At 46.4% G+C, this 16,331-nt stretch overlaps 1 protein-coding gene across 1 annotated transcript in view; it reads right to left on the minus strand.

Annotated features, from left to right (window-relative positions):
• Positions 1–16,331, minus strand: part of col4a3 (collagen type IV alpha 3 chain) — a 154,155-nt gene that overhangs the window by 46,909 nt on the left and 90,915 nt on the right. Inside the window, exons 30-33 of the mRNA XM_033031982.1 lie at positions 7,170–7,320; positions 5,928–6,041; positions 1,925–2,089; positions 664–753 (exon numbers count right to left, since the gene is read on the minus strand). Coding sequence (XP_032887873.1) covers positions 664–753; positions 1,925–2,089; positions 5,928–6,041; positions 7,170–7,320 — 520 coding nt within the window. The remainder of the gene's footprint in view (positions 1–663; positions 754–1,924; positions 2,090–5,927; positions 6,042–7,169; positions 7,321–16,331) is intronic.

Genomic DNA, 16,331 nt, shown 5'->3' on the forward strand with positions numbered 1-16,331 from the left:
GGCTATGTACCAAGGGCCCATGTACCTATGTTATAGGGTGGCACAATGGTGCAGCTGGTAACCCTACTGCCTCACAGTACCAGACACCCAGGTTCCATCCATATTTCAGGTGCTGCCCGTGTGGAATTCGTACATTTTCCCTGGTCACTGGGTTTATTCTCCCACATCCCAAAGACGTGCGGGCGTGTGGGTTAATTGGCCTCTGTAAATTGCCCCCTTGTGAGTTGGGAGTGGATGAGAAAGTGGGATGACATAGAACTAGTGTGAACGGGGGAGTGATGGTTGGTGTCGACTCGAGAAAGAGTCAAGAGGGTTTTATTGTCATGTGTCCTGAAACGGAACCATGAAATTCTTACATGGAACAGGTCCTACAGCCCACTGAGTGGATCAAATTCATTAGTTAGTTTTATACACATATATAATATATATATGTATGTTTGTGTGTGTATGTATATGTAAACACACATACATATATATAAAAAACAGATGACTTTGATCCACTCAGTGGGCTGGAGAGCCTGTTTCCATGCTGTATCACTCAATTACAAAACTGCATTTATTAAACAACTCCTTGCATGGAAAGCATTGAAACATTTCAATTAGGCAACACATCACAGCATATGTTCTCCCTGTGATGTAGTTATCTTCTCTCCCATCCTTTACCTTTGTCTCCATACCGGCCCTGAGGTCCTTGAGGACCAATTAAGCCTGCAGTCCCCGGCTCACCCATAATACCCGGTTCACCTTTAGCACCTGTTTGAAGATGAAAACAAAATATAATCATATGAGTTCTTAAAACATATACACGCAGCTCGTGTTTTATGCGCTGGTATTCATGGAATAATTAATTCACATTTACTGCTGATGGTCTAGTGACGTGTATGTTTAATTTACATGTTTTTGAATTACGCGCTACTTTTCAAGCACGTAATCCCTGCGTGAAATGCAAGATGCAAGTTTTTGGCAAAGAATAAAATCTAGTGTTAAAACTTTTCTATCGAATGTCAAAAAGGTCCAGAAAGATTCCCCATCAATTAAACCCCACTAATATTGTTAAGGGTTTGGACATGCTAGAGGCAGGAAACATGTTCCCGATGTTGGGGGAGTCCAGAACCAGGGGCCACAGTTTAAGAATAAGGAGTAAGCCATTTAGAACGGAGACGAGGAAACACTTTTTCTCACAGAGAGTGGTGAGTCTGTGGAATTCTCTGCCTCAGAGGGTGGTGGAGGCATGTTCTCTGGATACTTTCAAGAGAGAGCTAGATAGGGCTCTTAAAAATAGCAGAGTCGGGATATGGGGAGAAGGCAGGAACGGGGTACTGATTGGGGATGATCAGCCATGATCACATTGAATGGTGGTGCTGGCTCGAAGGGCCGAATGGCCTACTCCTGCACCTATTGTCTATTGTATATAATATTTCAGTGGCAAGTCCCGACAGGTCAATCAAGGGGATTTTCTTTCCGATCAGAAAAATGCAACTAGACCCAATACGAACTTTGGAAGCAGTGCAAAATAGCGTGTCCTCTTGACTATGGAATGGCCTATTGTCTATTCCATTCCACTGACTTTGGTACATGAGGGAGGAGGCTCTTTATCGCTGGCATGAAGCATTAACTCTGCTTCTCTCCCCACAGGTATATGTGCTCTTTTTACACACAAGCTAAGGAGTCTCAGGCCTGGTTAAAACCTGGATGGAAAACCACATCGGGATACCACATGCATTATGCTTTAGATATCTCGATAAAGAAATGATTCAACCAGCAGAATGCAACAAGATCTCAGTCATATTGTACTCAGTCATATTCCCCCCCTTCCACCGCTGTGTCCCCCCCCCCCCCCTTTGTTCTAGGTGGCCCCCTGCCAGGTCCCCCATTTTCACATTTTCAGCATCTTCATTGTATACCATAAGGTGGAATGGTTCACCTGATCTTCCTGCTGTTCCTGGCCATCCTGGTTGGCTTGGCGGACCTCTCGGTCCAGGAGATCCCGCAATGCCTGGATTCCCATTGTGCCCCGGAATTCCAGGAGCACCTGGAATGCCAATTCCTGGACTACCGGGATCACCCATGAGTCCTCTACTTGGTAATCCTGTTAAAATAAATTTCCTTACATAAAATAAAAGGAAAAAGAGTTGAAACTGACATTTTGGGCTGTATTACAAGCCACAGGAATCACTTAATCTGACTTCATTCTCCGGCTCTCCCTGTATCTTTTAATATTCCTTCTTTTACAAGCAAATCATCATGATGCTCCAAAACAAACACATTTTCAATTAGGTGAAGCCCTGATAGCATTATACTGTTGAAAATTGCATGATTTAAGGGTAATTGAAATGAAGAATGAAACCAACAGTGTGACATGGTGGTGTAGCGGTAAAGTTGCTGCCTTATGGACCTGTCCCACTTAGATGACTTTTTAGGCGACTGCAGGAGACTATGCGGTCGCCACATGGTTGCGGGTAGTTGCCGGGCAGTAGCCTTAATGGTCGTGAGGAGTTCCCGCTTTCTGAGAACTACTCGCCGCAAATTTTTCAACCTTGAAAAACTAGTGGCGACTAGAATGAAGCCGCCATGGAGAGTAGCGAGAATTCTCGTGCCATAGGTGCAGTGGTAGTGGGATGCCAGGAGGTCGAAGGTTTGGTAGGTTGTAGCTGGTGCTGACCGGTGAATTTCATTGGCTCATTGGGAAAAAAAACATAAGCAGTAGTTTTCAGAACCAAGGATAACCGACCGGTAATGTTAATGTCCACTGAGCTTCACAGCCGCGTATCTCTGGCATCTTAAAAGTTGTCTCCACTCTTTCTCCCCCCCTCTTTCAAAGGACTTACGTGACCCTTTCCATGCACTGTGCTTTCACCGTCTTAATTACAGCGCCAACCTTCCTGTTCATCGCGGTGTGTGTCTGTGTCACATTGGCTTTGCACCGTGTGAATTTCACTCAGACAGTGCTCCCCCCGCTTGCCCTGTCCCCCGCCTGCATAACGGGCTGGTGAAGGAAGCGATATGTGTGTGTGTTCCACTCTGACAGTCACTGTTCCATTCGCCGGTTTTACAAGCAACTGCCGCGACTTGACAGTCGACGGCAGTAGCTTGAAAAATCGCCTAAGTGGGACAGGCCCACTACAGTGCCAGAGACCCGGGTTTGACTACAGGTGCTGTCTGTATGGAGTTTGTTCTCCCCGTGACCTGTGTGGGTTTTCTCCAAGATCTTCTGTTTTCCCCCACACTCCAAAGACGTACAGGTTTGTAGGTTCATTGGCTTGCTATGAATGTATCCTAGTGTATGTAGGACAGTGTTAATGTGCGGGGATCGCTGGTCGGTGTGGACTCAGTGGGCCGAGGGGCCTGTTTCCACACTGTATCTCTAAACTAAAAACGAGAAACTAGTTGGAAACACAGCAGGCCAGGCAGCATCTGTGGAGTGATCACTTCAGGTAGGAGACACTTTATTGCTGGCAAATAGCATTAACTCTGTGCCTCTCTCCACAGATGTGGCCTGATCTGCAGAATGTGTTCACAGCATTTTCTGTTTTTATTTGAGTTTCAGCATCTGCAGTATTTTTGATTTTCCTGGAAATTAAGATCTCATTGAACTTCTTTCAACACATACTGTTACTAACATATTGTTTATTCAATCAGACCTGCTCACTCAATCAGTATATCGATTGGAAACCATTATCTTCCATATTATGATTTTAATTTTTTGCATCTTAAAAACTGAAGTTGAGGAGAGATTCAATGATGTATATAATTTCAGAGTAGCAATTTTCTTAAGAATTGATAAAAAAATTCAAGGCTCAATGTGAATAAGTCATGCAAAGTATAATTAATAGCAAAGTAACCCATGAAGCTAATAAATGAACAGCAGTATGAGTTCCAGCTAATTAAATTAAATGCCTGCATACCATGGGAACAGTGCCTACACACTAGACTATTGATCTTTTGGACCAGGGACTTGAAATCAGAACATTACTCTTACAAGTAGTGCCATCTATGATCCAGCAACAAGTTTGGATCTAAATGGCCCTGCCGGCAGTCTGTTCGTCTTTTCACTCTTTTTGGTATTTTTTAGTTTGTTAAAAGTTTTTGTTTTAATGTTTTTAGGTTTGTTTTATGTGGGGGGAGGGGGTCGGGAGAAACTTTTTTTCAGGTTCTTACTTTCCCGGAGATGTGATTGATTTTCGGATCACATTCTCCAGGCTCTGCGGCCTACCATCGATGGTGCTGGAAGCCTCCTTGGACTGTCGTGAGCCCCATCGCGGGGCGTGGACTTAACATCGGAGCTGATCCCTTGCCTGGGATCGTTCCCACCGCGACCACCGTGGAACCAACACCAAGGGCTCGCAGTCTCGGTAAGGCCGAGTCGGGAGCTCCAACGTCGCGGAAGGTTCGACCAGCCCCGACACGAGGTTCGACACGGGGATCAAGCTCCCCGATGCGGGAGATTGATCGCCTTGACACGGAGGGCCCGAACGCCACCGGCCACGGGAGTCAAGATCATCCCGTCATCGCTTGAGGCCCACGACTGAGGAAGAACTAAGGGAAGGACTTGAACTTTATTTTGCCTTCCATCACCGAGAGGAATGTGTAGGAGTCAATGTGGAGGATGTTCATGTTAAAGTGTGTTTTTGAGTGATCTGTTACTTTAAATTTTATGACTGACCTGGCCAATGAAATTCCTCGTATGTTGCAAAACATACTTGGCGAATAAAGTGTGATACTGATTCTAACCTGATGGAAAAGTCAAACAATGTACCAACAATATTCCTGACTAATAACAAAAGATTTTGCAGAGGATTTAAATTTCTTAAAGGGATTTGAATACATTTTGGGGAAGCTCAGAACAAATTTAACCCAAATTAAAAAAGGACATGATCTAATCACAATGGCACAACAACATATTAATTATTTGTAACTGCAGGTCCACCATCAATTTTCCGGCATCTGGGTGGTTCAGCACCTCCTTTAAATCCCCCCAGGAAGTTCCCTCCGAAAATGTGGAGCCTAGGCCGTGTGAGGTGGCTGATCTTTACCTCATCGGGACTTCTGCGCCGATCGGAAGGTCGGATTTGCTGGACTCTGGAACTCCGGCCCGGCCAGAGGAGGCCGATCTGTTCCCATAGCCGACTGCTGAGGCCAACTTGCTGGGCTGGAATCGCGACCCCCCCCCGAGGCCGTGACCTCTGGCAAAACAGATAATGAGGGAAGGTTCTGGAACAAAGGGTGCTGGATGCTGGGTAGAACGGAGCGGTTCAGGAGATCCTTCACCCCTGCAGCCATTAGATTTTATAATTCGGACCGCTAGGCTGTAGGGGGATGCATTTTGCAATTATTAATTTTTAACTTTTAATTATTGCTCTTTTTAAGTATTTATTGCTCTCAGGTAGTGTCCACATTGTATTCTATGTATTTTCTGTCTGCGTTCGTTTTGAATCTGTGGGTTTGTTGGTTGGGAGCTTCTGGACATCTGAATTTCCCTGAGGGGATCAATAAAGTATTTATTATTATTATTATTATTATTATTATTATTATTATTATTATTATTATTATTATTATTATTATTATTATTATTATTATTATTATTATTATTATTATAATCTGTGGTAGACCTGTATATCAATGCGATATCTTTAGTCCAAAACACAAACAGAAAACGCTGCACCGCTCTACAGGTCTACCCATATCTTGTGGGAAGGAAATGAGTTTGACATCTCAGGTCAACAACCCTTCATCAAGGGTGGAGCCCACCCTTGACTCAAAAAATATCTGACCATCATTGTCTTCCCGCTGGTGGTGTGTGCCAGCATTTTCTGTTTGCGTTTCGGATTGACAACATCTATAGTTTTACGTTCCGTGTCTACAAAAATATTGCCATTATCTTCATTTGTGATGTACAAAATAAGGATGATGGAGAGTAAGGTTAGTACCTGGAGGACCATCTGGTCCAGGTGCGCCCTCTACACCTACAAGTCCAGGTAGGCCTCTTCCTGGTGATCCACGTGGACCTCTTGGCCCCTTGGGACCTCTGTTTCCAAGGTCACCTGCAAAGTATTTCCAGCAGTTTCTGTTTTATTTGATTTCTGCAATGTGCACACATTTTTAACTTTCGAAGTACTTTACTCAACACAAAACACTTGTTACCTTATACAAACCTCTCTGCTACATATTTATTCTTCTCTTTCTGGAATTCACTCTCCTGCCCCCTCCTCTATCTGACTACAATGTACATATAATCTGAACAAGAATGAAAATCTCATACCCATCCCTTCTGCAATGATTGTGTCCAGAAGATGGAGGTAACAATGGATGTTCTTATGGGAACCAACAAGAAGTGTTAATCTACAGGGAACAACATAGAACCTGGAAGTGTACAATGCATGAACAGGCCCTTTGGCCCACAATCTCTTCGCCAAACATGATGCAAAATTAAAATAATTCTCTCTGCCTGCATGTAATCCATTCCTTGCATATTTACGTGCCTATCTAAAAGCCCCTTAAATGCCACTGTTGTATCGGCTTCTGGTAGCGCATTCCAAGCATCTACCAAAAACACGTACACCACACATCCCCTTTCAAATCCCCCCCTCTCACATTGAAGCTACAACCTCTAGTGTTTGACATTTCTACTCTGGAAAAAAGGTTGTGACTATCTACCCCATCTGTGCCTTTTGTAAATTCATAAACTTCTATCAGGTGCTGATAGAGCCGCAACCTCCAATGCTCCGAAGAAAACAAACCCAGTTTGTTCAACCTTCCCTTGTAGATAGAACCCTCCAATCCAAGAAGCATCCCGGTAAACCTCTTATGCATCCTCTCCAAAGCCTCCGCTCCCATGCTGCAAAGGGGCAACCAGAACCCAACATAATACTCTAAATGTGGTCCAACTAAAGTTTTATAAAGCTACAAAATGTCAAAAATGTTGCCAACAGATTAAACTAAATTATTTCTTACAAATGTATCTTAAAAGCCATGCAGTTTAATGTTCACAACAAATCCATCTATGATGAGTTTGTAATATTAAACGTCAGGTAGGCAGATTACCCATTCATTCACATATATATCCCTTATTATCTGAAGGTAGGATTGCCACCTTTATGTAAGGGCATTGCCGGGGTAATTTAACCAGACAGCTATTTTGGAATTTCAAGCATTGAATCAGAGTTCAGTACCGTTTGGACCGTGAGAGCCCTTACAACCACGACGGCCATCACTTCCAGGAGGTCCACAGGGTCCGGCGTTACCCTTCTGCCCTGGAAGTCCTACATTTCCTGGAGGACCTGGTGGCCCAGTGGTGCCTGGTGGCCCATAACCTTTGACACCCTGAAAACAAAAGAATAGATTTGATGACATTTATTCATTTTTAATGCATCATTACACAGAGTTTTCTCTTCCGATGATAAGATAGTAAGATTAAATGAGAACTTACCAGTTTGAAGTTTGATCCTTATTTTATGAGGAGTTACGATGAGGGATTACGTGAAGAAGGCCCGTTCAGCCACACGTTCGTCAATCTTCAAATCAGCGGTGTGAAATCACAGATAATAATAGTGACTGAAGTATGACTGAAGATGAAAGAAGACTAGAACAACCAGATGATCTTAATGAGGGCTGGGAGCGGAGGGCACGTAATTCCTCATCGTAACTCCTCATAAAATAAAGATCAAACTTCAAACTGGTAAGTTCTCGTTTAATCTTACTATTTTACTTCGGAGTCACGTGAGTGACTACGTGAAGATTTCAAAGCTCTGTGATTTCATGCCGTGAGAAACAAGTCTACACAACCACAACTGCCTCATTGACAAATGAGGGAAAACATTCATAATGCATACAGTCATGACATAGATTTAAACATGCTGATGCTGTTAAATAAGCAATAACAATAATCACATCTCTCATCCGGATGGAACCTATAACAGAACATAAAATAAATTGAGAAATACCTCTGGTCTGGCAACGGTTATTATAACATGTTTGAAATATTGTTCATTTGACCACACTACAGCCGTTAGGATGTGGTCTAGCGGAACGTAATTAACCCTTGCTGCTGCTGTTATAGTAGCCCTGGTGGAACGAGATCCGGATCAGTATCTACTCCTGCATACCTCAACTCCGTTTTAACACCTGACAAGATCTGAGCAGATAGATTCTTATAACGTCTTTTGAAACTAACAATCATAGTTAGTGTAGATGGTTTATGCATGCAACCTATAATGTAGCTACCTCAATACCATTAACCACGCCTTAGTCATCTCAGTATAACTGTGATATCTTCCCCTTGCTCCTCCCTTGGCTCCAGTACGTCTGAAGACTAGATGCAGTCAGTTCTGGGACGTGCATAAGATGTGCTTTTATTAAAGACTCAGTAAAGTTACAATGTGTCAGACTTAAATTCCTTTACATGGTGTCAGTAAGTTAAACGTGCGCCTCCTGTTTATTGGGTTTTATTTGTTACTAGTTTTACCAGTGTTTAATTTCCCAATTGCCATGGCATTCTCGTGCCGCAAGCCCTCTCCCCTTGTCTTTGACGCTGACATTGCGGAGCGATGGGCTACTTTCGTGATGGACTACAACCACTTCATCAACATCGTGCACCGAAATGACCCTGATGCGGTCAAAACCTCACTCCTGTTGAACCTAGCCGGTCCCGATGCTATGAAGCGGGCTCAGGCTTTCACTTACAATCCAGCGGTCCTGGATGACAACGACCAGGTCGTCGAGCCGGCGGAATCTGCCAACGACCCGGTATGTCTCTTACGCAAGTTTGCGGAGATTTGTGACTTGCCCTCCAACCGTATATTGGAGTGGGCTAGATTCTTTACAAGGAAACAGCAGCCTGATGAGCCTGTTGAATGTTTTATCGCTGACCTGCGCTACCTTGCTCAGCGGTGCCGTTTCGAGACCATGCGTGATCAGCTCACCAGAGACATCTTAGTCACCGGCATGCTAGATCAGAAGCTACGAGCATAACTGTTGTGGAAACCGGACCTCACCCTAACTGAGGCTATGCATGCATGCCGAATCGCTGAGGTGGTTGCCCCGCTACATGGGCAGAGGGGATCTGACAATCGGGCTATTAATCTGACTGGTGTTGCTATGCCCCGTCGCAAGCAAGACAACGTTCGCCCTGCACCACGGCTGACCTATGCCGCTCGGGTCCCGCTTGTCAAGAAGTGTCCCAACTATAATTATGTCCACTCTATGCAGTCGCAGTGCCCAGCATTTGGTAAAGCTTGTAATTTCTGTAAGAAAATGAACCATTTCTCAGCTGCCTGTCGCTCCCGTGGGAACGGTCCTCCAGCTCCTAGACAAGTTTTAAACAACCTTCAACAAGTTGATAACGAATTCGGTTCCCAGTCTTCTGTCGACACTGCCCTCGACTCTGAGCCCAGCATTTCCATGGGAGATGCCAGTGTTTATTCTCTCCTTCATAATCAATCTCGCCTCCCCGATCCTTCTGTACTAGTCACTGTCAACAACAAATCCTTCACTGCTAAGCTAGACACGGGGGCGAAGGTGAATGTTATGTCAACATCCCTGTTCAGGAAGATTAGAAATAATGAGCTGTTAACTGCTGATCGCTCCATGTTGCGTGCTTATGGGGGAGAGGAGCTGAAACCTGTGGGGAGGGCCACCTTCCACTGTGTGCTGATGAAATCTTCGCGTGACCTGTCGTTCTTCATTCTTGATTGCGACTGTGTGACTCTGTTGAGCAATCAGGCGTGTCAGGATCTCGGGCGGGTATCCTTTGACCGTACTGTCCACGAAGTGCGGGTGATGCTGAATCCACTCTCCGAGTACCCTGACCTATTCGATGATGAACTGGGTAAGCTGCCCCTTGTGTACAAGATCGCAACTGACCCGTCGGTGGTACCAGTGGTCCGTGCTCCGCACAGGGTGTCGTTTGCCATGAAGGGCAAGGTCGAAGCAATGCTGAAGAACATGGTTGCCATGGGAGTGCTTGAAGCTGTCAGCGAACCCACCGACTGGGTCTCCACCATGGTCGCCACCATGAAGAAGGGTAAGAGCGAGATACGGGTGTGCATCAACCCCAAAGACTTAAATTTAGCAATAAGACGTCCTCATTATCCCATGAGGACTGTAGAAGACGTTGCTGCCCAGGTCGGTCAGGCCACGGTGTCCTCTGTCCTTGATTGCAGGAGCTCATTCTGGCAAATACCTCTAGACAAACGCTCCTCAGACCTCACCACTTTTGGCACCCCCTTCGGGAGATTCAAACTTTTGCGGATGCCGTTCGGCATCAACTCTGCTAGCGAAGTGTTTCAACGCTCCATGGAGCAGCTGTTTGCTGGCCTGCCGTGTGCCATTATCGTGGATGACATCCTGGTTTATGGGAAAGATGCTGCTGAACACGACCACAACCTCCGACGTATTCTAGACCGCGCTCGCCAGATCAACTTAAAACTCAACCTGTCAAAGTGCAAGTTCCGTGTGGCTGAAGTACCCTATGTTGGCCACATCTTTACAGCCCACGGGCTGAAACCTGATCCGCAGAAGACCAACGCTATCTCCGAGCTGGCTGCCCCGGCCGACGTAACCAGCCTGCAGCGTTTCCTGGGCATGGTTAACTATTTGGGAAAGTTCATCCCCGACCTCAGCGAGTTGAGCGCACCCCTGAGGCAACTGACGAAAAAAGACATTGCCTGGTCCTGGTTTCCCCAACACCAACAGGCTTTCGACCTTCTCAAAACAAAGCTGATCAGCACACCGACTCTCAAGTTTTTCGATCTGCAACGTCCAATTGTAGTTACGTGTGATGCTTCCCGCTTCGGACTCGGTGCTGCCTGCCTGCAACTACATGATGACGGCTCGCTGCAGCCCATTTCCTATGCCTCGCGTACCATGACAGACATTGAGCAGCGCTATGCACAAATCGAGAAGGGGCTTTTTGCGGTTGTATTCGCCTGCTCCAAGTTCAAGGACTTCCTTTTCGGTACCAGGTTCACCGTCGAGACGGATCATCAACCCTTGGTGACCATCCTCAATAAGCCTATCCACATCGCTCCAGCCAGACTCCAGCGCATGATGCTACAGCTCCAGCGGTTCGACTTTCAGATCGTGTACAAGAGGGGCACCGAGATGCATGTGGCCGACGCGCTGTCCCGGGCCCCCCGTCCTCCTGTGACAGGCACCCCTACGAACAGGAGGATCTGCAGGTACTCAATGTTAACTTTGTTCCCTCTAAGCAGCTGCAGTGCCTGGTTGAGCACACCGCCAACGACCCCGACCTGCCACAGCTCGCAGCTGTCATCCAGCGGGGGTGGCCCAGCAGACGCACCTCACTGCCTGCGGGTGCCCACCCTTTCTTTCTGGTCCGCGACGAGCTTGTGCTCCGGGACGGCATCATCATCAAGGGTCACAAGGTGGTCGTCCCTGCCTCCCTATACGACTTGTACTACAACGCTGCCCACATGGGGCATCCCGGAGCCGATGCCACCGTCTCCCATGCCCAAGAACAATACTACTGGCCCGGCATGGCCAAGTACATTAAAGCCCGAGTAGCCTCCTGTCCTGATTGCAACACCCTGGCCCCACATCAGTAGCGCCAGCCACTTCTGCAGCAGCCTGCGCTTGCCATGCTCTGGACCTCGCTGGCTGCTGACATATTCGAATGGCGGGGCAAGCACTACCTGGTGTTGGCTGATTCATACTCCAACTGGTTCGAGGTGGACCTTCTCCCTGCTTACACCTCTGAAATGGTTATCAGTAAGCTACGCAGACACTTTGCTACCTTTGGGTCCCCGGTCCGCTTGCAGACCGACAACGGCCGTCAGTTCACCAGTGCTGAATTCCAGGCTTTCGCTGTGAAGTGGAACTTCACTCACTATACCAGCAGCCCCGAATACCCGCAGAGCAACGGCCTGGCCGAGCGAGCTGTCCGCAGTGCCAAGAGGTTGCTCGAGCTGTCTCGTCTCTCCAATGGTGACTTCTACCTGGGTCTACTCAACCTTCGCAACATCTCACGGGACCCTACCATGCGATCCCCTGCCCAGCGTCTGATGTCCCGCGTGCTTCGCCCACCGATGCCGATCGCCCAACAATCCCTGGTGCCCAAGGTCCTCCAGCCTGCCGCCGTCCAGCAACGGATTGCTCACAAGCATGAGGTACAGCGCCGCTCTCACAACAAGTCCTGCCGCCCGCTCTCACCATTACTGCCTGGCCAGGTCGTCCGCATGCAGACAGCCACCGGATTCTCCCGACTCGCAACCGTTGTTGGTGTGGACGATTCCCCGAGATCTTCAAGATTCAAGATTCAAGAAGTTTATTGCCATGTCAACAAGTTGATAGGAATGTGTCATGGTTCGCTCTCAGACAGATACAATACAGTACAATACAACCACCAATCTTACCTGGTGGACTTTGATGGGACTGTCTACCGCCGGAGCCGCCAGCACCTGTTGGCCATTAACGAGCCGCAGCCTCCTCCTGCGGATCCTTACGCTGCTCCGTTGCGCTTCAAGCCTGTCATTACTAATTACCCCACAGCTCCCTGCATGCCCCGGTCAGTTCGCTTGCCGCGTTCTCCTCCCTCTGCGCTTCCAGGTTTCGGGCAGATGATCTCCTCCCCTGCTCGTTCTCCTTCTCCTCCTTCTCCCCCGTCTCCTCCTCCTGGATCACCCGTGCCGGCTGGGTCACCTCCCGCATTCCCGGTTGGGTCTCCGCTGACTTTCTCCTTCCCGGCTGCTGCTGCTCCGCCTCCTCTTCTATCTGGTGGGGAGGGTGATGGTGCTATACGCACACGCTCGGGTCGGGTTGTCAAACCTCCTGTCCGCTACGGTGATTTCGTTTAAATTTGCATGTGTTGTATAACCACACTGTCACTGTTATAACTTCTATTTTAGATTTCTAAGGGAAAGGATGTAGATGGTTTATGCATGCAACCTATAATGTAGCTACCTCAATACCACTAACCACGCCTTAGTCATCTCAGTATAACTGTGATATCTTCCCCTTGCTCCTCCCTTGGTTCCAGTACGTCTGAAGACTAGATGCAGTCAGTACTGGGCGTGCATAAGATGTGCTTTTATTAAAGACTCAGTAAAGTTACAGTGTGTCAGACTTAACTCCTTTACAGTTAGCTCAGAGTCTCAAAGGCTCTTGGTGACCTTGACGTATTGTTGTATATGTGTGTCCCCACATAGCGAAAAATCTCTGGGTATGTCTTGAACTATTTTGAGACCTGACACCCCTACTGCTCTGCTTAAATTAATTATCGCATAAAATACGATGCATATATTTGCAGATGTAATCATCCTCTCCTGTCACAATAATGTAGCGAGTGACCTGTTGCGCTAACCAGCGCCAGGAGGATAACTACCTAATGAGGTCCAATCAAAGGTAAGAATGTAGCTGGAACCCCCTGGTTAAAATAGTGTCACACAATGTCAATCTCCCGTACTGCATTGTACTTGTCCTGGGAAACCTGTGTAACAGATATCCTTTACTAACTCGATATCCGAGGTGAACCCAACAACTTGGACCTCATTAGCTGCAGTAAGTCTGATGGAAAGCCCCTAGGCACAGTTAATGACCCTATAATTCAATATTGTCAAAGACCATTTAAATGAACTGCAATAACTCAGAATCTGTATCATTTTAAATATAACATGAGCATTAAACAAACGCTTCCCATCTGCAGCAGCAAAGTACCGCTTTTGGTACCATTCCAGCACTGTGAATACATACAAAAATAGGCGTGACAACCCAAGCTGTAAGCAGTCTATTGAGAATCTGTAGAACATATATTGATTTTATCATGCAATAGCTGATCTCTCAAGCCACAGGCTGAACCAGCAAGTTACGTTTAAAATAACCATGTAATGTTGCATTATTATTATTCCTGACAAATCGGGAATCAAACTGCATAGGCCAATTCCACAGCTGGAACCTAAAGTGACTCTTGATGACTATTTCAAGACCCGACTCATAAAGCAAATTGGAGGAAGATATAAAAGACCATTCCTCATGCTTGTAGCGAGAATGTATCTTTCGCCACTGTTATGCCACACATTTTTGCAACCTTTAATTAGTATGAAAACAATATATCTATATTCGGTGTTGCATTAAATCAGAATTTCATAAATACTGCGTGGTCCAACACCCATTCTGTGTTGTCATTGATCTGTACTTAATGATACTCCAGCGGCAAATTAGATTATGTACCTTTTACAGGATCTTTCCCTGATTGCCCCCTCGTGCTTATCATATGCCACATCTTAGTGTATCAACATGAAGTTAAGCATGCACCTATGCATATTCACTCAATCACTCTTTAACCCATAAATGCACTTAGGGTCTATAGATAGTTGATACCAATACTGAAGAGTTAATGTTCCCACCTTAAGCCATAGCATCTTTTTTGCAATATAATTACATATTTATTGATCAACTACTGGAGCAATGCTGAATACTGTTTGTCCATCATAGTGGCTTTATTAGCTTCAGCTGGCAATAGCAAGTTGTATTATCAATGACCTTCATGACCCTTATTGTTTGTCATAAAGCATGCTGTCAGTTCTCCCACTTGCACAGCTGCATCACATCTATTACATTGCCAGTTAGTCTAATGAATAGGAACTCCTTTATAACCACAAGGCTGTACCAGGTTTCTATTGATTCCAATCTGTTGCCCAGGGCGGAGTCACAGGCCAACTATCCATTTGAAAACAACCTAATTTACTGGATAGGAGAGAACAATTCCTCAATTAGCTTGAGACTGAGTGGATTTTAGCCAAATACAGCATCAAAATATAATCCAGGCAATACATCACATGTGTTTTTGAACTCCGAGTAGTCATTTGAATTATTTATTGTTATCATACTGTTTAAATTGCCTCATCATAACAATGCCTTCAAATATCTCTGATGATCATTGTACATGGAAGACCCTGTGAAATCAGTTTGATCATCCTTCTTTCATAATGAACAGGCCACACCTGCCATCATTTCGAGTCTGCCCTGAACGGCAACTCTGGCCCGGTTCCGATAATTCTCATATGTCCCAAGACAACTCTTGCCATAATTCTGACCTTGCCTTGAAAGACAATTCACCATATCTCCGAGCCTGTCTCGAAAGCAACCTGGCTAAAATATTGGACCTGGCTCAACACTCTTCTGGCCAAATTCCAACCTTCTTGGAATACTAGTATTGTCCAGTTTACCTGGTTAAAATGCCTCTGAGTAGATGACAATGTCTCAATCATTTGTGTATTGCACAACCAATTGTAAATCTTACCAACTTGTTTGTTGTCACTTAGTTGTAGAGTAACTCTGGTCAGCTTTAATGCTGCTACCAGCTTCAGTGAACCGTTTCCTGCCGATGACGCCGTGGGGTGCATTTTCCCCTAACTATGAATCCTTACTCGTCATTGGCCTAATTAGTCCAACAGTTTATGCTTCATCCTTTAGGTTTTGCCTGTGGAATAGGTCTTACCTGAATAGAAGATTCGGCGGGTGGCTCTAATGTCCCCTGATAGTGGTGTTCACTGCATTGTGTTGGGATGGCAACCTTGCTGCCAGGAATCATACCTCTGACATGTGCCCTTCATCCCTCGAGGTATGCTCCACGCTATACCCTCAGCCTCGGCATCAGATTTACACTGACCCGGCATGTTCTCCTCTTCCATAAGGGAGACATTAAGCAGCCCTACTACAAGGCGCTGCTGGTGCAGCCTCTCCAACAGGCCCACCCTTCAGGGTCAGAAAATGCCCTGGGAAGCTCACCTCCTCCATGAGGGAGACATCATGCAGCCCTTCTACAGTTGCTGCTGCCATACATTTAAACAGCCCTATTACAAGGCACTGCTGGCACGGCCTAGAGCAATAGGCCGGCACTGCCATAGACTCGGCATCCCCATTATGCAACCCTGTTACAAGGCGCTGCTGGCACTGACTCTCTCATCTGCCCAACACTGCCATAGACTCAGCATCCCCTTTAAGCAGCCCTGCTGCTGGTGCGGACTATCCCCATAGTCCCCCACTGACACAACTCCTGATGTTAGGATGTATGTAGCTTGAGCCTCCTCTCAATAGGGCTCCATCCTGGTCAATCTCCACATTTTCCATTTTACCGGAAGGGAACCCACCCGGCACCAGGACTGACCACTTGGGTCGGTTTACCCCATATCTTGGGGACGTCTTCGGTCTGGGCACCGCATTGCTGGTGGATTTCCCCTCCCCCGGGAATCCCAGCACCCATATATATATATATATTACCGGAGGGAAAACCCCTACCGGCACCAGGGCTGACCGTTCCGGTCGGTTTAACCCCTTCCCTGGGGACCCCATGCGGTCTGAAAGCCGCATAATTACTG

Source organism: Amblyraja radiata, chromosome 13 (genome assembly GCF_010909765.2).
Source record: "Amblyraja radiata isolate CabotCenter1 chromosome 13, sAmbRad1.1.pri, whole genome shotgun sequence".
In the NCBI taxonomy this organism is placed as follows: Eukaryota; Metazoa; Chordata; class Chondrichthyes; order Rajiformes; family Rajidae; genus Amblyraja; species Amblyraja radiata.